The sequence below is a fragment of the Lampris incognitus genome, chromosome 15 (assembly GCF_029633865.1).
Source record: "Lampris incognitus isolate fLamInc1 chromosome 15, fLamInc1.hap2, whole genome shotgun sequence".
In the NCBI taxonomy this organism is placed as follows: domain Eukaryota; kingdom Metazoa; phylum Chordata; class Actinopteri; order Lampriformes; family Lampridae; genus Lampris; species Lampris incognitus.
This window is the reverse complement of record NC_079225.1, coordinates 14,346,818-14,372,493: the sequence shown is the minus strand read 5'-3', so window position 1 is coordinate 14,372,493 and position 25,676 is coordinate 14,346,818. Positions and strand designations below refer to the sequence as shown.

The following is a 25,676-nucleotide window of genomic DNA, read 5'->3' as shown; positions in this document are numbered from 1 at the left end:
CTAAGAACAAGAATAGACTGTCGAGTTTCAGATGAAAGTTCTCTTTTTCTGGCCATTTTGAGCGTTTAATTGACCCCACAAATGTGATGCTCCAGAAACTCAATCTGCTCAAAGAAGTGCCCATCCAACCAATCCAACTTGTGGGAGTTGCTTCTGGAAGCGTGGGGTGCAATTTCTCCAGATTACCTCAACAAATTAACAGCTAGAATGCCAAAGGTCTGCAATGCTGTAATTGCTGCAAATGGAGGATTCTTTGACGAAAGCAAAGTTTGATGTAAAAAAAATCTTATTTCAAATACAAATCATTATTTCTAACCTTGTCAATGTCTTGACTCTATTTTCTATTCATTTCACAACATATGGTGGTGAATAAGTGTGACTTTTCATGGAAAACACAAAATTGTTTGGGTGATCCCAAACTTTTGAACGGTAGTGTATATATATATATATATATATATATATATATATATATATATATATATATATATAATGTTCTCTGCTCAACCTTGAGTTGTGAAGAAGGGAATGGGAATGGAAGTGTTGGTTGCCTAGATCTAAAGTGTGTATATTATATATTATATATATAAGCTAGCTTTTCAGGCCTAATCTGCAGAGTGCAAGTCCACTCAGTCATGAAGAGAGACCCCTGGGAGAGGTCTCCAACAGAATGCCTAATCTTAACCATTTCTAATTTTATGCCTAAATTTAACTGCATCGATCTGACCGCTGTATCCTGTCTGAAATAGCGTGTTTTAGAAGCATGGTCGCATAATCTGACGGATCACAGAATTCGGCGTAACACCTGCCCTGTCCAGTGTCATTGTCAATCATCGATCTGAACTGCTTAGACATAAATACAAGGAAGTTCAATTCAGCTCAGTTCATTTCAATTTATTGTCATTAAAAACAATCTGCAGGCACATGTTAAAAATGAAATAAGGGCTGCGGCTCTGCCAAACAGTGCAAGACAAACACAGACAAACACAATATAAGATATACACACGTGGCGACCAAAAGCTAAAAATAAGTTAAAAAAGAGCAAGAGTATAAAATATTTAAAAGTATCTACAGACATTCAATGGGTGGCCAGGTTCAGGTGGACAACAGCTTGGGGAAAGAAGCTGTTTTTGAGCCTGGTAGTGCGGGCTCTGAGCTCCTGTAGCGCCTCCCAGAGCACAGGGGGGAGAACAGTCCATGGTTGGGGTGGGTGGGATCTCTGCTGATGCTGAGACCCCTTTGAAGGCAGCGTTTGTGATAAAAGTATTTTATGGCTGGGAGCTGGGTACCGGTGATGTGCTGGGCCGCCTTGATGACCCGCTGCAGGGCTTTCTGGTCTACTGAGGTGCAGTTGCCGTACCACACTGAGATGCAGCTGGTCAGGATGCTCCCTATGGTGCAGTGGTAGAAGTTGGTGAGAATTTTCGGGGACAGACGGGTGCCCCTCAGCCTCCTCAGGAAATGCAGGCGTTGTTGGGCCTTTTTCACAAGGGCCTGGGGAAAGTTGATATTTCTGGTAAAGTAGAGATGAAATTCTCACAAGCGCTTTTAAGGTTACACCTCCTATTCATGCGAATTGATAGTAAACGGTATCTTCACGTTTGCACGTCAAAATACACCAAGATATTAAGGGCCAAAAAAACTCCGGTCAAGTCTGACACTTTTCCAAATGGTAACAGGGTGGTAGCTGTGTGGGGTGGTTTAGATATTCACTTTTATCAAATACTAGTTGAAAATAAGTGTGAAATATCAGGTTTTCATTGGTCATGTAGATGTCAACTGCTATATGTAGACAAATGTGCCTGCCCTCTTGTCCCACATATGGGAAGAGTAAAAAAAAAAACTCTATTCAGAACAAATTAATTGCATCTACTTCTTTTTCTGTGCAGATTGACAAATTGGTGCTGGTGGTGATGACTGATCAGCATTTTTTTTTCTTTTTTTTGAGATACTTTATTGATCCCCGTAGGGAAATTGCGCTCTGCATCCAACCCATCCTAGCTGCGTGGCTAGGAGCAGTGGGCAGCTGCCGTGCAGCACCCGGGGACCAACTCCAGTTCTTCTCGCCATGCCTCGGTCAGGGACACAGACAGCAGTATAAACCCTAACATGCGTGTCTTTTTTTATGGTGGGGGAAACCACAGCAACCGAGAAAACCCACCACAGACATAGGGAAAACATGCAAACTCCACACAGAGGATGACGACCCCCAAGGTTGGACAACCTCCCAGGACCTTCCTGCTGTGAGGCGACAGCGCTAATCACTGCTCCACCATGCTGCCCAAATTATATTGGGTCATATGGTGACCAAGTGGCCGTGTTGGCCTTTTGCCAACAAAGACAGTCCAGGGTGGATAAAGAAGACATTCTACAAACACTGAAAGACAAGATCAGTGTAAGAAAAAGAGATCAAAAGAAGCAGGAGACCTAGACCACTGAGTTTCCCAGGGAAGGGTATGCAAGTGGGTCAGCACAAAACGAATGCAGAAGAAGAAAAAAAACCCACCCGAATACTTGAAATTGGATGGCTTCATTTTGCAGCCAATGAATATCATCAGTTTAAGACCAGAAATGGTGGGAGGTGCAAGATGAGTAGCGATGAATAAAAAGGATACCATTCCACATGTTCTGACAACGGGGAAGAAACTTTTTTTCCCAAATGGTCACTCCACAGAAGGGCCAGCCACTGAATTCACTTTTTTGGTGTGTGATTCCCAAAAAGACCCAATTCCCATGACCGACACCACTGGCAAACTTTATGAGGAGACGAAACATAGAATGTTTAGATTTGATATCTGCACAAATGAGATAGGCGGAGAGGAGGAATCCTCTGATGAAACAATTGCCTATGAGGAGGTGGAGTATGTGGAGGGAAACAAAGGTGACACACAGGGAACGGGTGCTCAGTTAGAGCACTATACAGAAGACTCCATTGAATCTGACACTGTGGTGTGGAATCCAGAAGACAGGCCAAAATATTTCGGAGGAACGGGTGATGATGTTGTGCTTGTCAACACAGAAATTCCGCCTACAGAAGCATCTAAACCAATTAACGGATCTTCAACTGTCTCCAGTGAAGGCTATTTGTTTGACCTGTCTACTGATCAGGACGTTGAAATGCAATATGTTGTTCCAGATAATGTGCCCATTAGCTTTGTGCCAGTACAGGAAGCTACCTCCCAACAACCAAGACTTGCGAAGATTCAATTACATAGAGGATATGCATTTCAAGACCTGAATGCAGCCTTCCAGAGTGGTCTTGTGTCAGCCTATGACCTACTTGAGATAGAAATGGTTCTGCCCAATGGCTCTAGGGAGAAGGGGGAAGACAATGCCGGTGTGCTTCGAGATGCATTGAGTGAATATTGGGACACATTTATGATGAAGTGTACGACAGACAGTAAGGTTAGAGTTCCTATGACTCGACACGACATGAGAAACACATGGGAAGACACAGCAAAAGTGTTGGTCCCAGGGTATAACCTTGCAGGCTACTTCCCCATTGCTTTAGCAAAACCATTCATGCTGCATTGTCCGGGGAAAGGGGCAATGCCAGAAGATCTCTGGGAAACGTTTCCAAATGAGGAGACAACAATAATTGTGCAAGCAATGACCAACTTCTCCTTTATTGCTGGCAGCGAATATTTGATTTTTTGGATGCCCATGACGTTAGGATCCAAGTCACTGAGCTGAAGTTTAGGCAAATAATACTTGAAACTGCCCACAAAGACATCATCCAAGATCCTGTTTACATATCTGACCGCTGGAGAGATGAAGAAGCTGAAGCTGAGACTGCCTACTGGGGCTTTAGATGAGATGCTGTGTAACCTTCGCCTGTCATGCAAGATGGTTATTTCTGTTCTTCAACTAGCTGAAAGTTTGGGGAAGAGGGAGCAGACCGTTTTTGACTACCTAAGAAAGTACATACGCAGTTGTTCTGAAACTCGCCTGGAGCAATTTCTGTGCTTCTGTACAGGTAACTTTTTAAGTGGTGTATACTGAGCTCCACTGTATACGTTTTCTAAGTGTCACTTCTTGAAATGGACTTTTCCTTTATCATCTGAGCCAAAGAGTAATATACATAAAAAAAAGAATATTGCACAATTTGTGTCAGCAGTGAACACACACACACACACATACACACACACACTTGATGCATGCTTTCTGTTCTGCCTCAATCGCTGCCTGGAGTCCTGTTCCCCGTCTGTCTTCCCGGCCCTGGCACACATCGCCTAACACAATACAGAGACTTTACCGGGGCTCACTGCCTGAAAGACAGGGTTACACCTTTATTAATGTTCTAGGTGCAAATGTCCTTGTGTCGTCTACCATCCATGTGCAATTTATCAAGCTATGCGGTAACTTTGTCCAAAGCGCCTATGCGTACACCGGTGGCTGTGCTTTGGAGATCGCCAACGCCTACACTTCATAGTACATGGAGATGGCTGAGGAGTTTGGCCAGCTCCTCGACTCAAATGTATGGGTCATGGACTTCATTTGAATTAAGGTGAGTCATATTTCATGAGAATAGTGTATCATTGTTTTTAGATTTTTTTTCCACACTCCACACTTCAGCTTCGTTAAAAAAAAAGTTGTTGAACTGGAACTGTTCAAATTGTTCATGTTTATCTAGCCTCTATTGGAGTAGGAGTCTTGGAGTAGGATTGCTGATCCATGACTTGAATGTCTCCGTATTGGAATAATTGCTGCTTTAGGAATCTGATCTAGACTCAGTACTATTCAGCCTGTGCCCCTCCCCAGATTTTTTTGTAAAATACTATGCAGGTTACAATGTCCCTATTGGTGGGCCATGGGTTCAAAACAATTGTGGGTAATTGTGCGCTCTCTTTCCATCTCTCCATCTCACTAATCTTCAGCTTAACTACTTATGTTATCCAACTACAGCATGTTATGGTCTTCTCCAGTAAACAGTTTAAGATGGATCGCGTATGATCTTGATATATATGAGCCAGTTCAATGTGAGTAGACTACCTCTCACACTCGCCCACGTGTCTTCAGCTTACCTATTTAAACTGGTCAACTTAATCTTGTTCTGGTCTTCCCTACGAAACAGGTTAAGATGGACCAAGATGTACCAAGTTTGGAAGCCTGTTTTCAATGTGAGTGATCTCTCTCTCTCTCTCTCTCTCTCTTTCATTCAGCCATTTACGTTGGTCAACATTATCTTGTTCTGGTCTTCCCCACTAAACGGGTTAGGATGCACTAAAACTGATCACGACGAACATGATTTGGAGGCCTGTTCAGTCTGAGTGGCATCCTCAAAATGTTCACTGTAATTGTTTTTCTCCTCTCTCACCAACACCCATTCTCCTACTCACCCAGCACTACACTGATCAGATACCATAGTTTTGCATAACAAAAACGATGTATATGTTAAAATGAATGCATCGGCTATTGGGATTAATTCTGTCTTGTACCATTCACAACACGGCTGTTCTCTGCATCAGTTTCTGACACTTTGTGTTTTGCTTGTGTAGCCAACAATGAGAGAGGCTTCTCTGTCCACACTCCCCTGTCAGCTTGGCTTCATCTACCTGGGGCTAGTTCACTATACCTGCTTTTTTGTCTCAGAACTCGTGTCGTAAACGTAATTGAAAACCTCTGACTTCTGGTTTCTACTGCAGCGGTCATACCAGTTTCCTCTTTGTTGGTGTGTGCTGTTGACAATAGCATAGTTTTCACGATGCCTGCAAGATTTACCGTGGACAAATGTCAACGACATGCACAGAATCGTCGACAAACTTTCACCTGCACCTGCCAGCAAACGGGTGAAACGTTTCAAGTTGTACATATCAAGTTACGTCCACAATTCCGTCCGTCCGTCCGCTCATCCTCATTATTGCGGCCAACAAACAGGAAACTGGTATGACCGCTGCGGTAGACCGGAAGTCAGTGGACTGCCGTGACGCGCAGAGCCAATTCCGCGGGATAACCGCGGACCTGGCAACGCCGCTCCCTCCCATCCTTCGCAGTCAGTGGGCGTGGCTTGTGGGGCAGGCAGGAGGACGCCTGGAGTGGGAGTTAAAGCATAGTGAGTCTCTATGGTTACGTTGACGCTCGCGCGCTGAAACTCTCTCTGGATTGGCCGTTTTCGTAGCGCGATAAGGTGGCGCACTTATAGTGTAGGAGTCGTGGCTCTCACGCCATTCAAATGTTTTGCCGAGGATTTTTTGTCTTTCTGCTGGATCTAATTCAGCGAAGCTGTAAGTTGCTCTCATTTCTGTCACAGTATAATAAAGAATATGACACCCAGCATCATACTGTTTCTTGTACATGGATACTGATTCATAAATGGTTTTGCATAAACAAATAAATAAGTAAATGCATAGTTTTAGATGATAAATAATTGACTCCCTATAACACATACACAGTATAGAATAATATTTTCTCTGACTCTTCTCTAATATGTAAATAGTTCGTTTGAGCTTCTCTCACTCTTCTCTCTTGATCTCTGGTTTAGGGTGTTCCTAGCTTGTAAATATGTAAATAGTTCGTTTGATCTTCTCCTTCTCTTTGGAGCTGTTTTTTCTTAAAACACTTTTTTTTACTTCAAATACACAATGTCCCTGTAGTGAGTTTGCGATTATTTCTCCCAAGATTTCTCTGTCTACCTTTTATGCGACCTAAGGTGACCCCTTCCTCGCTGAAACCGACACATGCACAAAGATTTGTGCAAATGAATGCGAGATGAGCCATCAATATGCAAATTATCACGTGACGTCATCTGGAAATTTAGCGACTTGAGGAGCTGGTGCTGGCTACTTTCATTGGAAGAGCTGGTAACACTTGTTGCAATGGCACGACAATAAACAATAAATAATATATCTCAGTAATATCTTGGTGTGAGAAAACCGACACTTTAATATAAAAACACTGAAAAGTACTGAGCCTAAAACAAGCCTTGTGGTATGTACAGAGTATTCATCTCTGTGTCGTATATGTGTTTTGGCACTATTTGCTCAGATTGTAATTCAATTTAATAAAATCAAAGGTATAAATAAGTCAGTATAAAAACACTGAAAGGCACTGTGCAGTACACAGGGGGTTAAAGAAAAAAAATCCTTTGACTGAACATTTTTCAAGCCGCAGCCAAGTCATATTGACCCATCTGCAATTTGTAGAACATTTTAAAGGTAACATTACTTGACACCTGCAAAACAAATAACACAAGACATAAAATGATGGGATTTCAGCACCACTCCACACGTAACCATTGCTACAGTTCTCTAACGCAGCCATCAAATTTAAATCCTTTACACCAATCATCTTTTAAGGGAAGAAGATGCTTTTGAACAGCTTTTCTACTGCCACTTTTCTTTTCTTTTTGTCATTTCGATGCCATTTTCAATCTATGAAATAAAACACTTTTTTGCAAATCTTCTCTCAGCTTTTACTCTTTCAAATAACCAACCATCTACATAACTTTTCTGTAGATACATTTCTATTTATATTAACGCCAAAGTGAAACAAAACAATGTGAGCCTCTGTCACTTAACAGGGGGGGGGGGGGTAAATATCCGCTATATGTATTCCAGAAGGCAGCTGCAGTGTAATGAAACCACTGTGACCATGGCTGTTTCTGTACACCCCATCCTTCAGGAAGGCCTTAGTTAGCATCTTAAGAGTCTTTGGCACACAGCTGTCAACACCCATGTCTAATGCCGCAGCTAATAAACATATTTTGCTATGCATCAAACAGCTCCAAACGTCAGCCTTTGACAAATGTACCGTTATTTAACAACTGTGTATAGCTATAATGTGATAAACCAAACAGTAAAGATGAATGATTAAGTGGTCATACCGGCCACTAACATAACAGCCTGTCAACTCCGTGTCTGTGTGTGTGTGAGAGAGAGAGAGAGAGAGAGAGAGAGCGAGAGAGAGAGAGAGAGAGAGAGAGAGAGAGAGAGAGAGTGAGAAAGAAAATGTTATATTGCAATAAACTAATGCTAACATAAATACATTTAACTTTTTTTTCTCTAGTCTGGTACTGCATGTCAATAAATGTTTAATGACAGCAGCTGTGAAGTATTCTACTCAACACTAATTACTAACGACTACTAATATTTTGAACGTCACAATTCATAATTAATCTGCAGAGTAAACAACAGTTGTTGAGGTACACATTTCGTTTTTTCAATGATTAAGACAACTACTTTGAATGTAAATAAGGTGCCAGAGTGCATTTAAAAAAACCCATCAAAATAGAGCTTGCTTACCAAAAACATTTTCCCAGGGGGATTATCCCCCCGGACCCCCCCCTTACAGAAGTCCGGGCTAAGCCCCAAATGTCCCGAAATCCTGGAAACGCCCCTGGGCGGGCGTATCGGAACAGTTGAGACGCGTATTTTCCAACGTTGCCCTCAAACCCCAAAACACGCTCCGCCAGAAATTGGTCCACCCCAAGGATCGGGTCCCCCGGTACAAACAGAGCAACATAGTGTACGTGTAGTGGATATGGAGATGTAAAAAAAAAAGAAAAAGAAGAAGAGCATCAGGAAAGACAAGGAAGAAAGCAATGCAGCACAGCCTAAGAGCAGCAGAGATGATGAAGATGTCTGGTATTGCTACCTGCCAGGGCAACCTCTACCAGCAATGCAGTCCCAGGCAGAGGAAAACACAGACCTGACTGAAACGGAGGACGTTAACGATTCAGGTCTGAGTCCAGGGAGGGACCGGTGCCACAGAGGGATGAGAATCAAAGCGAATCAGGCTCAAAGGGGCACACCAAATCAGGTGGTAACTGTCTATCCAGCTGAGGCTGCTTTGGAGGATAACACCCTCGTCACCTGGTCTAAGTAGAAATAACGAGGCTGCGCAGACTCCCGGGAGGCCAAGGAGAGACAAGCACCAAAGGTCTTCACCCACATTAACAAGCTCGCCAAACACCTTGGTGCCGGCCTTTGCCTATGCGGATTTAAAGCAGCGGGGGGACTCAGTGGTGGAACGCTGTGCTGTTCCTCCACCACCAACCAGTGTCCTCACATGGGTACTGATCACCGAGCACTCCATGGGCGGGGTTCTAGAACAGTAAAACACACTACCCAGTCGCGCGGACTTTCGATCGTGACACCATCACGATTGTGACCTGATTTACGTGATGTGGTCACGAAGGTCAGGGTTAGGGTTAGGGTTCTATCAGATCGTGACCACGTCACGTAAATCAGGTCATAATCGTGATGGTGTCACGATAGATTCATTAACGTGATGCCATCACGAAAGTCCGTTCGACTGGGTTGGTTTGACAGCATGTGTTGCCTGTTTTGAATGCAGCTCGTACAAACGAAGATCGGGTAGATTACGGGGGTTTACAAGTGTTTAATTTCGCGGTTGAAAATGTTCATAAAAGTTAAGACGCTTGGCTAGGATTTAACACTTAAATTTGTTACAGGAGTGCATCTGTCAGCGTCTTGCAATGCCGTGACTGCAGCCAGTCCCCAGTCCTCTGTGAGTAGTACACACACGGCCATTGTAACTCCAGGTAGTGGTTCCGGTTATGTGCGGGTCGTTGGTGTCGGTCGTAAGGCAGCTGTGCTGTTTATGGGGGTGGGGACGCCCGCAGTCAGCTGAGACTGAAGATGAGTGATGAAACGTTTCCCCCACTCACCGTTGTGTCCTGGCGATCTGATTAAACTTCCTGGGGTTTCCTTGATTGACCTCTCAGCATCTCTATAGGGTTAACCCTTCTATGTTGTTTGTCTATGATGTGTTTTTTTTAAGCATTGGATTTCAGTTGAACTGAAATTGGGGTTTTTTAAATGCGGGGGGGGGGTGAATGTGGGGTTTCAAATTCACTCTGTCAAAGTCGATCAAATGAAACCAGTTGATTCCTGTCAAACTTTCATTCGACGTGTCCTGCCCTGCATGCATGCCACCTATGGTCACGAGCTCTGGGAGATCGCGGATACAAGCGGCTGAAATGAGTCTCCTCCGTAGGGTGTCTGGGCTCAGCCTTAGAGATAGGGAGAGGAGCTCGGACATCCGGAGGGGAGCTCGGAGGAGAGCCGCTGCTCCTTCGCGTCGAAAGGAGCCAGTTGAGGTGGTTCGGGCTTCTGATCAGGAGGCCTCCTGGGCGCCTTCCTTTGGAGGTTTACCGGGCACGTCCAATTGGGGGGAGACCCCCGGGGTAGACCCAGAACTCGCTGGATGGACTACATGTCCAATCTGGCCTGGGGACACCATGGGATCTCGCAGGAGGAGCTGGGGGGCGTTGCTGGAGAGAGGGACATCTGGAGTGTCCTACTTAGCTTTGCTGCCACCGCCACCCGACCCCGGAGAAGCGGCTGATGATGAGATGAGACGAGACGAGACGAGACGAGACAAGACGAGACGAGACGAGACCTGATTGTTGCTACAGAGTAATGCATCCCCTATTGGTCTTTTTAGTCATGATAATCCCGCCCTGACGTAAGCGGTTCTAGCCCAGCAAAGAGTTGGTGCCGTTATGGAACCAGTTTTCCTGGCCGAGAGCCGGTTCTTTGGCTGTAGAGATGCGAAGAACTGGCTCGAGATTTGGGCACCGGCTCCGAACCAGCCTTCAGACTCCCTTGGTGGAACAGGGTTGTGAGACAAACTTCAGGGCTAAAAACTTCCATGGGTACAAAGGGGATTATATTTCATCTATGGTCCGATTTCCTCGCTGCACCCCTCTTCATTACAAAATATTAAGGGGGGGGGGCTGGGAGAAGAGATCACAGAAGACCAGTGGGAGGTAATTCGACGGCTGGTCCACTCCTCTTAAGTTTGTGCTAGACATGGACTGCATCAATGTAAAATTGTACACCGTACATGTCTAACTAATGTTAGGTTAGCCAAGATTCATGATAATATTGGCCCCACCTGTGACAGATGCCATCAGGCCCAGGCCACATACAGAGTCACATGTTCTGGTCCTGCCCTTCCCTATTCAAGTTTAGGCCGGAAATGTTCAAAACAACTTCAAATAGTGCTGAGATCCCAATTAGGCCGACAGCTTAACAGCTTGCTTTGGTGTCCCTCCTGCTGACCTGCCATCACCGTCACATAGAGCAGACCTGGTAGCTCTCACAACTCTTCTGGCCAGATGCCTCATCTTATTACCCACCCCTCCATCTCACGCTATGAGGCTCAGGGACATTTTGCACTTCATCAAGCTGGAGAAAATAAGATGTGTCACAAGGGGCTCAATAACCAGATTCCATAAAACATGGCGTCCATCCTTCCATCCATTATCCATCATCCAAACCGCTTATCATGCTCTCAGGGTGGCGGGGATGCTGGAGCCTATCCCGGCAGCCATTGGGCGGCAGGCGAGGAGACACCCTGGACAGGCCGCCAGTCCACCACAGGGCCAAACCTTTATGTAAATCTGTTAAGGAACTGCGGACATCCCATAAAGCATCTGGCCCTGGGGTCATCTGTTTACATGTGTGGTGATATGGGTGTGTCCCTTAAATTTCTTAACTCCCCCTTAAATCCCTTAACTATTTTTAACTATATTTTTGCCATTCTATTTTTTTTCTGTACAGGTCTCTAATTTTTTAATAATATTGTTTATTTGTCTTGGGAGCACAAGTTGTGTTTGTTCTTCGGACAGGTTGTTTGTTTGTTTGTTCTATGTTGAATTTCGGTTGTTGTCTTTTCTATGTAAACATAAACATTGATTACATATATGTTTATACAATATTTTGATTGTAAAATTTCAATTAAAAAGTTGTGGGAAAAAAAATTCATGCGTGCGTAAGAACAAATTTGGACACGTGACCGATTGACGAACGAGGACCCTTATTTCGTCACGTCGACTTCCGGCGTTTGATCTGTTGGCTCAAGCCGACAGATGCTCTGTGCTAATATTCCACACGGTCTCCGTCTCACGCACGCGCGCGCACACACACACACTGTAAACAATCTCATTAGTGACAATCTGAGACAGACACCTGGTTGGGTTCAGCTCTCTCTCTTCTTTTTTTTTACACCATCAAACTCCACAAACGAGATAGCCAATGAATGGGAAGTTACCCCCCCCTCTCTCTTTCTTTCACCCCACCACCACCACCCCCTTTCTTTCCTCTTCAGCTCCACACTGATCTCATAAACGGCCTCTATGGACTCGAAATGACGTCAATCCGTCATCGTGACGGGGAATCTTACTCCCCGAGTACATTCCTTTGTGTACTTCTGGTTTCACATCATTGCATATACAATGGTGAGGCAGTTTACTATATTTATAAATATATCATTTCAAACATACATATTAAGATCTGGTATGGCATGAAAATATACATTTAAAAAAATGTGTCTCGTGCATGTATGTAAAATTAACGTGTTGTGCAGCTCACGTATGACCGCATGAAGGGTGGTGGTGACGTAGTTACATAGGTACTTACACATTTGCCCGCCCGGGAAATACACATTAAACTGGTGAAATATTTATCCCCAAACCAAGCTTTGTGGTGCATTAAGAGTGTAAATCGGCTGGCGTCCGGGTGGCGTAGCGGTCTATTCCGTTACCTGCCATCATGGGTATCGCCGGTTCGAATCCCTCTGTTACCTCCGGCTTGGTCGGGCGTCCCTACAGACACAATTGGCCGTGTCTGCGGGTGGGAAGCCAGATGTGGGTATGTGTCCTGGTCACTGCGCTAGCGCCTCCTCTGGTAGGTTGGGGCGCCTGTTCGCGGGGAGCGGGAATAGCGCGATCCTTCCACGCGCTACGTCCCCCTGGTGAAACTCCTCACTGTCAGGTGAAAACAAGCGGCTGGTGACTCCACATGTATCGGAGGAGGCATGTGGTAGTCTGCAGCCCTCCCCGGATCAGCAGAGGGGGTGGAGCAGCGACCAGGACGGCTCGGAAGAGTGGGGTAATTGGCTGGATACAATTTGGGAGGAAAAGGGGGGGGGCGTATAAATCGGCTTCTTTTGACATCACAAACTCAAAGCCTCTCATAGACCAATTAGTTGAATATGAAACGAATATCCAAGAGTTCTTGTATACACCATGTAGTGCAACCTGGACACATTGTCAGTAATGAATCCCGAGTCACCAGGTTTTTCGGGTCTTATCAGACACCCCACCCGAGCAACCAAGCCGAGGGTGATCAGGCATTACGCCACGCGTCACCCCTCTTCATCCAGAGCCAACGGGGAGCCTTTTCAGCGGCTTCCAAGATGCTCGATCGTAATGGCTCTTCTTCGCAGTTCTCAAATCCCCAAGAATCCGAAGACCCGGTGTAGAGACTGGCCTACAAACTTCGTCCGGCTCGCAGTGGGTCTTCCACCCATACCTCCGACACTCAGCTATCAGATCTGCATACCTGGCTCCCTTCCTTTCTTGCGCCTCCTCCATCCGATCTTCCCAGGGGACAGTTAGCTCTAGCAAAACCACTTGCTTGGTTGCCACGCACACCGGGACCATGTCCGGCTCGAGTGTGGTAGCTGCTATGGTGTCCGGGAACCTTAGTCGTCTCCCTAGGTCAACCAGGAACTGCCAGTCCCTTGCTGTTGTGAGCATCCCACCCTGGGCCTTTTGGCTGGGGCTTCTCCCCTGCTCGAACAAAGGCGACGGTTTGTTTTGTTGGGTGTTGCTGCTTGTTGTAGCTGATCCCAGTGCAGATGGTGTCTGCTACTGCCCGCAGAACTTGGTCATGGCGCCAACGATACCGCCCCCCCTCCCAAGGCCTTCGGGACTTCTTTGCTGACAGAGTTGGCAAGCGAGTGAGTCCACCAGGCTGAAGCTGAACGGGTTGGAAGGGCTCGGGAGGAACTCATACCAACTTTACCGCAGTATTATGACGGTGCCTCAAGTTTCTTATCATCTAGAGCAGTGGTTCTCAACCTTTTTGGGGTCCTGGACCCCCTGCGTATTTTTGATCTACCCTGAGGACCCCTCCACCTGATCTTGGGGGAGGGGGGTTGCAATTTGATAGAAACCGTAGAAACTGCATTTTAAATTGCATTATAGCATTTATTCACTCTTTGGGGCAAAAATAAGAGCTTTCAGTTGTAACTTAGATATAGTTAACAAAACAGAATTCTTATGCAGTAACTTTCAGATATATGTAACAAAACAGAATATGTATTCAGTAACTTTCAGATATATGTAACAAAACAGAATATGTATTCAGTAACTTTCAGATATATGTAACAAAACAGAATATGTATTCAGTAACTTTCAGATATATGTAACAAAACAGAATTCTTATGCAGTAACTTTCAGATATATGTAACAACAGAATTTTTATGCAGTAACTTTTAACAATGCAAACGGGAGCGAGATCTCTTATTAAAATACAATAAATTACACTTGTGAAACAGATGTAATTAAAGAAAAAAGTCCTGTTACCCTTTATAGTTTAGGTACATAAAGGTCTCAGTCACATTTGAGTAAAATGATCCTATTTCTATAAATGTCATAGGATCTTTTTAAAGATATTTTCTTTTCACGGACCCCTTGCAATTACACCACGGACCACTAGGGGTCCGCGGACCCCCGGTTGAGAAACAGATCTAGAGAATAAACACATAGCTGAACGTTTCCAGACACACCCAACCGCACATAAATATCACAACTGCGGAATACTAACAGCTTAGGCCTACAGTTCTGTTTGACCTTCAGCTGCAGCTCAGCAATCAAGCTCCGTGAAGGAACTCTAGGGTCCGTCCCCATCCCTTCCGCTAGATACCTAATTGGTTCTGCCCGCGCTAGGTGTAGTAGGCTAGCTGGTTGGAGACTGATGATTACACAGTGATTCGATTGGTGAGAAGCCAGGTTCAACCTGGCCTCCCTCTCTTTCTTCCCGTTTTTGCTACCCCCCCTTTTTATTTTATATATACCCCAGTTGTATTCGCCTAATTACCCCACCCTTCCGAGCCGTCCCGGTCAATGCTGCACCCACTCTGCCGATCCGGGGAGGGCTGCAGACTACCACATGCCTCCCTCGATACATGTGGAGTCGCCAGCCGCTTCTTTTCACCTGACAGTGAGGCGTTTCGCCAGGGGGGACATTGTTATATCAGGGTCACGGAGCATAAAGGAGACGCGTCAGGCATGATGTCCGGAACTAGAAAGATCCTTTATTTCCCCGCCCAGTCTCGGTTATATAATCCCACAGCTCCCCCTACGGGTGCCCATAACACAACACCCCCCTTTCTGAGATGAAAACGTTCAGTTTTTACTATTATTACAACTGACAAGAAATCAACATATCAGTATCTGTAAGACGGAAACTCAGACAACAACAACGAGGGGGGGGTTAGACTGCTCCAGCCCTCAACTGAGTGAGGGGATTATTCTGCCCCTTTAACCACTCAGTGTGTCCCACAGCACCCGTTTAACTAAGTTACAAAGTCCATCAGGTGGAGTGGAGGACAACGTTGCCTCACAGGGTACCTTCGGGCAGAGCCAGTCTGTGGTTGGGTTGAGGTCTCACTGGAGACAGGTGTGGGGTCTGGGGGGGGGGGCACCATCTGCAGCTGTAATCTGCAGATCATCAGGTAGGTCGGCGGGCAGCTCAGGTGCTGCAGTGGCACTGCTAGTGTTCTGCTGGTGTTGTGCCAGGTTATTTAATACATGGACCTGGTCTACAGTAAACTGGTCAAATGGTTTGGACTATATGGAACAGATGAAACGAACTGCTTGGCAGGACAGAGACATCATGACATGTGTCTCTGGGTTGTCCATCATGACACATGTCCCTGGGTTGTTCTTCATCATGACACGTGTCCCCGGGTTGTCCATCATGACACATGTCCCTGGGTTGTCCTTCATCATGACACTTGTCCCGGGTTGTCCATCATGACACATGTCCCTGGGTTGTCCTTCATCATGACACGTGTCTCTGGGTTGTCCATCATGACAAGTGTCCCTGGGTTGTCCATCATGACACGTGTCCCTGGATTGTCCATCATGACACATGACCCTGGGCTGTCCATCATGACATGTGTCCCTGGGTTGTCCATGATGACACATGTCCCTGGGTTGTCCATCATGCAGTCGGCCAGACACGCCAGACATACCGTTAGGATCAGAGCTGAGGTCGAACTCAACATGTGCATGTCAGGGTATTCAGAGAAGTTTGCTTCCGCTTCTGCCCGAACCTGAACAAGGCCTGACCCAACCACAACTCACCAGCTGTCTTCCCCAGCTCACTAAACTGCCCTGTACTGTACAGACTTGCTGGGATCACAGTCACATCAGCTCCTGTGTCGATCTTGAATTCTGTCTCTATGTCAGCTAACTTCAGCTTTACCAGCCACGGAGCTTCAGAATCTTCTGCATTTACAGAGCCTAAGAATGCAACGTCCTCTTCGCTGTCACTGTCGGCCATGTTCACTTCTCCCACAGTGTTTGATCGGCAGACTTTTGCATAACGCCCCCTTTTCTTGCAGAAGTCACAGACTGCATCGCGAGCTGGACATAGTTGCACGCCGTGCGCATCTTTTGCATTGCGCACGCTATGACGTACTCTGGACTCGTTTCTCCCGCCTGCACTTACAGCATCCAATTCTGTGCTCGCCTCTGCTGCTCTTAAGTTGCTTCTCAGCACGTCTTGCTGCTTTTAGACCTGCTCGCTCTGGCGCACCCTAATGACCGCTCTCTCTAGCGTCACCTCCGGGTCCATGTGCAGCTGCTCAGATAGCTTTTCATCTCTTAGCCCCACTACTAGCCTATCACCAATCATCTCGCTGTGTACTTCACCATAACCACAATGCTCTGCTTGGCAATGAAGTGCTGTAATAAAACTATCAGAGGTGGAAAAACCCGGTCCGGAAAGTAAAAACCCTAACTGTGTCTCTACTCCACCCATGCACTGCACCATCAGATTGCACTGACTAGTTTCCCAAATCAGCTGATTTAATGCATGGATGGAGTAAAGACATGGTTAGGGTTTTTACTTTCTGGACCGGGTTTTTCCACCTCTGAAAACTATCAGCTGTCTCGCCTACTTCTTGGTGTCTCTTGATTAAACTCAGCCCGTTCAAATATCACAGTCACCACCCCTACTACAAAGTGCGCATCAAACCTGGCCTTCACCGCGCCGTCCGCGTCTGCTTCATCCGGCGTGGGACGTGTCCATATAAGGGTGTTGATCTGGTTCTCTTCGGACTGCAGCTCCAAGCCTGAAGCTATACGGAACCCTCTCGAATCTCTAAATCCATCTCGGCCCCTCCTCTGGCTTGCTGACATTGAATTGCGCCGGTAGAGGAACTTGAAACCGGTCCATCGTCTCCCCTCGCGTGGACGCTAGCCCGCGCTGTGACAACCGAGTCTCACACGTTTTCGTTAAATACACACGAATTTAATCAAATACATTTCGTGACTATATACGAAAAGAACGTATCAATATAACGGTTGGCTGTGACCAGCGTCCCAACGCTAGTTAGCTTTGAAGCTCGCTAGCTATCGTGCCCACACCACCGAGACTCCGGTTATTAGCCCAGTTGCTAGCTCCTCCCCCCCCCCTTTTAGCACAAATGCCGAGATATCCCCATCCCAGCTCATGTAAGTGGCTTACGGTGACCACTTCCGACACCATGTTATATCAGGTTCACGGAGCATAAAGGAGAAGCGTCAGGCAGCCTTGTTTTTTTTCCGACCCGCATTCCGGGAACTCTGCCTCTGATTGGCTAGTACTCGTTGCCTCCGTTGATTAGGTTGGTTAAGGTTAGCTAATCAGAGATAGAGTAGGGGCGGGTCTTCCCGGAATCCAGGTGGGAAAAATAACGCCGTCAGGCATGATGTCCCCGCCCAGTCATATATCCCACAGCTCCCCCTACGGATGCCCATAAGTACCTAACACAACAGACGTAACGTGCGGGAGGATCACGCTATTCTCCCCATCCCTCCCCCCAGAACAGGCGCCCCGACCGACCAGAGAAGGCGCCAGTGCAGCGACCAGGACACATACCCACATCCGGCTTCCCACCCGCAGACACGGCCGATTGTGTCTGTAGGGACGCCCGACCAAGGACGAGGCAAGCTAGCCTCCTTCGAACGATGGTAGCGTTTCACTGACCACTAGATGACGCAAAGGACGTCACGTTGCGATGCATGCAGAGGGGCGCCGTTGCGCTCGCGACACCGGCTACAGAAGGAAAACCCCAATACAGACACAGGCGTGGGAATATGTTTCCTTTATTTATATTTATGGGGAGGCCAGGCTTTATTTGGCCTCCGAGAGGAACCGCATCTGCCTTAAAACAACCGATAGCTGACTCACAACCCCCCCCCCCCCCGAGTCGCAAAGGCATTACGTCACAACATGATTGGTCAGTGGCAGTGATGGTCCTGGCGCAACATTATGTATATTTTAGCGAATTCGGGGGACAACGCAACCACAGGAACTGCCGCGGCCGGGAAGCGAACCCATGTCGCCCGCACCGCTGGAGACATCGCTAACCGCTAGACTAAAGGGTCAGACCCGCCAGCCAGCGGCCAGCGTGTCTACTAATCCATGCACGTTACAATATAGTAGCAACACCAACACGGTGACATCGGGTAGGTCATACTGAGTACAGCGATAAATCCTTTTTGGAGTTTCAAATCAAAACAAATGACACAGGAATGTAACGCTTGATGTGGAAGGGCCGATCACACCGACAGTAGAAGTGAAGATTTGAGACGCCTTTAGTTCAAATGTCCTTTTAACGTGTTTAAATACATGTACAAAAATAAAGCACAGCAGACACACCGGTTACATGTACAAATGGCTTCATTTAATTAGTTTTTCCACATTAAACAGCCCAAGAACTAATGAGACCAATGTACAGGAATTATTTTGCCATTTTATTTTTTTTTCCACATTATTGCTTTACAGTAAAATGCATCAGTTGGATATGTCCAGTATAGCAAGACAATACATTCATATAAGTTATACAGATGTCCTCAGTAATGTTTCGTAGTAACTAACTTTACATTAAATATATCTTTTCTTTTTTTTAATCATTATTATTCTTGACAAACGACTCCCACATCACATTGAGCTCACAGTGCATCAGGTCGCTTTCATTCAGTAGAAATACAGGCTGTCCGCTCCTGTGTGTTCAGCCGTCAGTCTCTATTAACGTGTGCGCTTCATCCTGTACACGTGGTCTCTACACAGTCTGGATTTATATGCGCAGCTGCGACGTTTATGGCATCTGAACTCTACGGTTTCTACCGAGGGGCTGATTTCCTCTCGCCGCCGTGAAAGACGCGCGTCACATCCGGCGCGATCGTACAACAGAGAGCCGGATGTGAAGGAGGACAACGGGAGGGGCAGCGCGGGCTGCCACCTGGCGACCAAAACGCGGCCGCGTATCCGGGCACGCATGCGCACACTGCGCCTAAAAGCTACGCCGCTCAAATCCGGATACGTCACGTCTGGTATCGACGTTCACTTTAAATTCTAGAAGTTATTTACGTAAAGTCAGGAAACCGGTTACGCTTGGGGGGCAAAGTGCGTAAATGAACCCGTGTCAAGTTATGCGAAACGATTTTATGTGACATGAACTTGAGACAGTCAAGCTCTTTTACGTACTATCCCCAAAGGGTGACCGGTTACCAAACTTGTTTTGTTTTTTAAGTAAACTTATAGAATTTATATTGTACGTATTCGGCACAAGCCCCGCCCCCTAAAGAAAACCAACCTATCATTTAGCTCTGCGCGTTGCACCAATTCGAGAGAGAAAAAAAAACTGAAGTTGATTTAGAAAAAACAAACTCAGAATGGCACGAATAAAGAAAAACAGCTCAAATAATAAACAAGGGTAAATAATTAAAAAAAAGTTGGGTGCAGATGGGCGTCGACCGTAAATGCTAAAAGTTTAATTGAAAAAAAATTAGGAAACCGATGAACTTGTGTCAGGTTACGTGAACCGATTCAACAAAATCACGTCACATAACTTGACACACTTAAGCTCATTTACTTACTTCTCTCAAGATAACGGGCTCCCTAATTTGTTTTTAAGTAACCTTATTTTACAGTGTAGCAGGGCGTAGCTCGGGGCACGCGGGGGGTACAAGGTGTGTACGGGGTGGACCGGTGTGGTCACGTCCTCCTATAAAGAACACAGAGGGTTTGACTCTCCTAACAGTAGCAGAGCAGGGGGCCCCACGTGGTTTGTTTTTTTTTTTCAAAAAAAAGAAAAAGACAAGTCCCACTGAGAGGAGATGTCCAACATTACCTCCCCTCCCCCTCCCCCCGGAGGAGTCGGCTCCAGTCCTTAGGCGACAAAGTCCTGAGGAAGGACGAGGAAACCTTCCCTGCTGTGGAGTCCCGCACCTCCACTCCCGTCAACACAAGATAAGGAGTTGCTGGAGAGTAATGCCCTTTGCGCAAGAGGGAGCCCGACGTCCTGCACAACAGCGGGGGGGGGGGGGCTGCTCCGGGAAAAGACCTCCCGTCCATCCCCTCCTCCTCCTCCCGCCGTCACATGAACACACCTGTGAGCTCACACATCGAGAAAAAAAATACTAGACAAACCCACGTCACATCTCCACAGGACCCCCCTCGACACGATATGGCAACCTCGCGGGGGCCCGTCTGCCATATAGAATTCTTTACATTGATTTTGCATATACAAGTACCCGCTGCCAAAAGCGGCAGAAGAAGAAGAGACACGTTTTTTTTTCCTTTTCTTTTTTCTCTCGACACTTAACCCCCACCCACCCCACAGTTTGAGGCTTAGTCTCTGCACCTCAATGTTTTTGACTCCTCACAGGCATTTTTGCACGATGTCAAACATCCAGATTGCAGTGTGGCTTGTAGCTGCCGATTTTTGTAAAGTGGGCCAAGGCGGTTTCCATGGAGACGCCTAAAAAAGCCCTCAGCCTTTCGCTGAGCTGTGAAGGAGCTGCGTTTAATGTCCCAGCATGCACTGCAGACACAGGCGGGTGTGTGCTCATGGTGGTGTTTTTTGGGGTTGGGGTGTGAAGGGGGGGGGGGTTCCAGTCTTCTGAAGTTGTGGGCCCAGTGTGGAAAAACCTAGCATGGGCCAGTACAGAACACACACACAAACTTCCCACACATGCAGTCACACACACACACACACACACACACACACACACACACATGGAAACAGACCGGAAATACATCCACGCGCTCGCACACCTCCCATACGTACAGTCACACACATGAGAACAGACTGAAAGTACACACACGGAAGGAAGCACTGGCTGAGTCAGAACGACAGAACGGCTGTTAAAGTGCAATATCTACATGTAAGTCAAATCAAAACAACATTGCCACTTCTTGGAGTTGTCAAGCTCCGAGTTTCCCTGATAATTGACGGCTGTGGTTGACCACCATGTCATGCACACATCAGGTTTGGGGTTGTAGGGGGGGGGTCTGGGGTTGTGTTGCCCCCTGGTGGTCAGAGTGTGTTATAGCAGATGGTTAATGGCGACACCACTCTATTCCTTAGCGATTGCTGTTGTTGTTGTTGAAACCAGCGACCTCTGCACAGGTCACAGCGGTGGTGCATCTCCCCCCCCCCTCCCCAAGACCTGTCACGAGAGGGGCTTTTTCTTGGCGTTGTGCGTTTTGGAGGGGAGGCGAAACGTTCCGTCTCCGAATGAAAAGAATGCCGAGCTTGAGCACAACTCATGTAGCCGCCACCACCAGTCAGATACCCTCTCTTAGGGGCAAATCTCCTTACAGCACAAATTATATAAAAAAAAAAAAAAAAAGCATTTCCATGTGCAATTCGTTTCAGTGGAAAAACAAGCGACGTCTTGTGTAGAACAAGCTCTCGTATTTTTATACTAATCAAAACTGGTTTGAAAAAAATACAAAAAGAAAAAAAAAGGGGGGAAAAAGTGTTTACAAGTTTACATTGTGCAGTGCTGCATATACATAACCCCACCTTTCAGTCAGCTTTGATTTGGACTGGGACACATTTAGACAACGCTTCTGGACCCAACATCAATTCTAACAGTGAGGGAGGAAAGATAAACGGGGCAGATTCAGTCACGCGGGTAAGGGCTCAAGAAGACGAGGGTGGGGTTAAATGGCGTGTTAACAGGACCTGGGTCACCGATGCCGAAGGCCACACCTCAGCCGGCCGATGTCACATCCAAGATGGAGGAGGAGAGCTGCCAAAGACATGGTCCTCCCTCCAAGGGTTAGGATGGGGAGAAGGTGAAAGGGGGGGGGTATGGGTGTGTTGGGGATGGGGTAAGTACTTTTCTCTTTGGGTGATGGGTAAAGTTATCCCCCCCCCCTCCCTCTACGCATGACTTCAAGAGGATATCTCAACACGGGAAGTTTTGGTTCACAGGGTTTGTTTCGGTCGGTCGGTCATCCTGCCAAAACGCATTATTTGGTTCAGGGAGGAGGCTCGGGGGACAGTTAATGGAAACTCTACAGTGTGATGAGTTGGGGGGGGGGGGGTGAGGAGGGGAAAAAATAGACACCAACAAGTCAACTGAGGTCCCAATGGTTCCCCCACAGGTCCCCTTACATCTAACATCTAAAGCCATGCTAGAGACGGGGAGAGGTGAGCAGGAGCACAAAGGAGGAGTGAGGACTAGCTGCAGGACCAGGGAGCGCCCAAAACGAGGGCACCAAGGATCATCCCATGCTGTGCGACAGAACCAACCAGAGACGAGGAAGTCCTGGAAAAATGTTTCAGGTTTATGAACCAAAAAAGAAGAAGAAGAAGAAGAAGAAAAATGCAGGGATATTACAGCAAGAGAGAGGAGGCATGGACAGGAATCAGACGTGGAGTGCGTCTCTGCAGACAGACCGAGGTCCAGTAACGTCGAGCGGGGCGGGCGGGTGGGAGAGGGGTTGAGGTTTTGGTTTCTTTTTTTTCTTCCTTCCCCGAGGCATGCTGCTGGGCTCTACTCGTCCAGGCACATGGGCAGGTTGACGAAGGTGAAGACGTTGTACTCGATCATGATGGAGAAGCACAGGAAGACGGCGTACAGGACCAGGACGTACACGCCCAGCTTCACATCCAGCCGCCATTTGTTGAGGTGAATCCCCGACACCTTTTGTGCACACACACAAACACACACACGCACAAGAAAACAGGGTTTTCACGGTTAACCCAATGAGCTGGAGACGGCAGGAGTTGCAAAAATGGGAAATCAACACCAGAACCTGGCATGAGGGGGTTAAACCAGTATCCTGTGACGCCCCAATAATGCTGAGTGATGGGGAATGTCAGTTCTCACAATCTAGATATTTCCTCGTGTACCAAGACTAGCTCTCAAATGAAACGTCCTTGAATAAAACCTCTTTTTATTTTCTCCCCAATTGTACCTGGCCAATTACCCCACTCTTCCGAGCCATGCCGGTCGCTGCTCCACCCCCCTGCCGATCCGGGGAGGGCTGCAGACTACCACGTGCCTCCTCTGGTACACGTGGAGTCGCCAGCCGCTTCTTTTCACCTGACAGTGAGGACTTTCACCAGGGGGAAAGAGCACGTGGGAGGCTCACGCTATCCCGCTCCCCCCAAACAGGCGCCCTGACTGAGCAGAGGAGGCGCTAGTGCAGCGACCAGGACACACACCCAAATCCGGCTTCCCACCTGCAGACACGGCCAATTGTATCCATAGGGACGCCCGACCAAGCCGGAGGGAACACAGGGATTCGAACCGGCGATCCCCGTGTTGGTAGGCAACGGAATAGACCGCTACGCCACCCGGACGCCCCTTGTGAGAACTTTTCTGTAACAGATTCTCTCAATATCATTAGACGACAAAATTGTGCACCCCGTATGACAAAATAAGAGAATCGGAACGACGCTGAACTCCTGACCAGCCCTCTGGACTTGTGTTAAAACAGATCTCAAGGTCATGTTGGGTCGTCGCTGGTCAGAATCCCCAAGTAATTTTCAGATGCACACCTACTTTGCAAACACAGGACGTTCACAACTTTTTGTTCAACAGGTGGTGTTGCCCAACCGTGACTGCCATCAACCGGAAGTATTGTACCCACATTAAAAGTGTACATATCCATATTTGGTATTCCAGGGCGCTGGTCTGGGAAACTGCCAATTTCCTGCCGTTTAACACGGCACTTTGGTGCGACTGTGTGTTGGTGCAAATACAAGAGACAGTTGCTCACCGTCAGAGCCACCGAGCCCAGCAGAAGCACCACCGAGTACACCAGCCCCCGACTGTTAATCATCACCTACAACCCACAAAAGGGAAAACCACCAAGTTACTGGAGAGAGAGAGAGAGAGAGAGAGAGAGAGAGAGAGAGAGAGACAGACAGAGAGAGAGACAGGAAGAGGCCGCGGCAGCAACCGACGTGTTCCTCAAAGGCTCATCACGCATTCATTGCGTAGAAAATAAATGCAAGTCCAACCGAGCTGCTGGATTACCTCTGATCCGTAGTCGACACACATGGTCTGCAGAGCCCAGGGAACGCCGAGTCCCACCAGAATGTCAAACACGTTGCTGCCAATAGTGTTGGACACCGCCATGTCTCCAAGCCCTGGAACAAACAAATATCAGAGGCCGGAGATACAGCGGATGAAGGGATGAAGAACAGACAGCATACGGCAGTGACTAGATATCAACTTTTCTTTGTTGTTGTCCTGGATCACATTAAAAAGGACATCATAACTTGAGGAAACTGAATTTCAACATGAAGGAAAGGCCTACCTTGCCGAGCAACGATGAGACTGGCGATGCAGTCTGGCACACTGGTGCCGGCTGCCAGAAAAGTGATGCCCATGATCACATCAGGGATGCCCAGTGTGAAGCCAATTATAGTCACCTAAAAGTAGATAAGAACCCCATCAGCGCGTCTTATGGGACACGTCTGCGGCCGGCCTGATGATTAACTCTCATCAACTGTGAAATGAAAATGTCACATTGCACTCGTACGACATGACTGCTCGCAGTTCATCCGGTTCCGCTCTTAAGACTCGAGAAACACTTACAGAAACTAAACCCTACACCATTTTACTGCGTTTGCTGACATCTACGAGTTCAAAACATGGCAGGTAGGGGCGTCTGGGTGGTGTGTCGGTCTATTTCGTTGCTTGCAAGCACGGGGATTGCCGGTTCGAATCCCTGCGTTACCTCCGGCTTGGTGGGGCGTCCCTACAGACACAATTGGCCGTGTTTGCAGGCGAGGAGCCGGATGTGGGTATGTGTCCCGGTCGCTGCACTAGCGCCTCCTCTGATCGATCGGGGTGCCTGGGGAGGAGGAACAGCGTGATCCTCCCACGTGCTCTTCCTCCCTGGCGAAACTCCTCACCGTCAGGTGAAAAGAAGCGGCTGGCGACTCCACGTGTATCGGAGGAGGCATGTGGTAGTCTGCAGCCCTCCACGGATCGCCAGAGGGGATGGAGCAGTGACAGGGACGGCTCGGAAGATCGGGGTAATTGGCCGGATACAATTGGGGGGGGGGGGACCCTTGGCAGGCTGGTCTTGGTGCTAGCTCATCTGTCAACACTGACTGACAGTGGCGCCAGCGCCAACCATTGTCAGTGTACCGTCAATGCTGCTTCTTTGGCACTCCAAAATCAAAACAGAGCCATTATTAATGTTAATATCTGCAGCTGTGTTTATCCTGCTATGCTAACACCAAAGAGTACCCAGACCAACCTGCTATGTTTTTAACCTTTACACAGTTTAACCTGTAGATATCAGTACTCTCGCTAAAATGATGTAGGATGTAGTTACTCTTTAAGCTATCTGCCAAACAGATTGCTGTGAAATGTCAGCTTGGAAAATTAAGCC

At 47.3% G+C, this 25,676-nt stretch overlaps 1 protein-coding gene across 1 annotated transcript in view; it reads right to left on the bottom strand.

Moving 5' to 3' along the window:
* Positions 1-22,816: 22,816 nt before the first annotated feature.
* The window catches only part of slc24a4b (solute carrier family 24 member 4b), a 38,680-nt gene continuing 35,820 nt past the window's right edge, over positions 22,817-25,676 (bottom strand). Inside the window, exons 14-17 of the mRNA XM_056294782.1 lie at positions 24,591-24,705; positions 24,308-24,420; positions 24,048-24,113; positions 22,817-22,966 (exon numbers count right to left, since the gene is read on the bottom strand). Of these exons, the coding sequence (XP_056150757.1) occupies positions 22,817-22,966; positions 24,048-24,113; positions 24,308-24,420; positions 24,591-24,705 (444 nt within the window). The remainder of the gene's footprint in view (positions 22,967-24,047; positions 24,114-24,307; positions 24,421-24,590; positions 24,706-25,676) is intronic.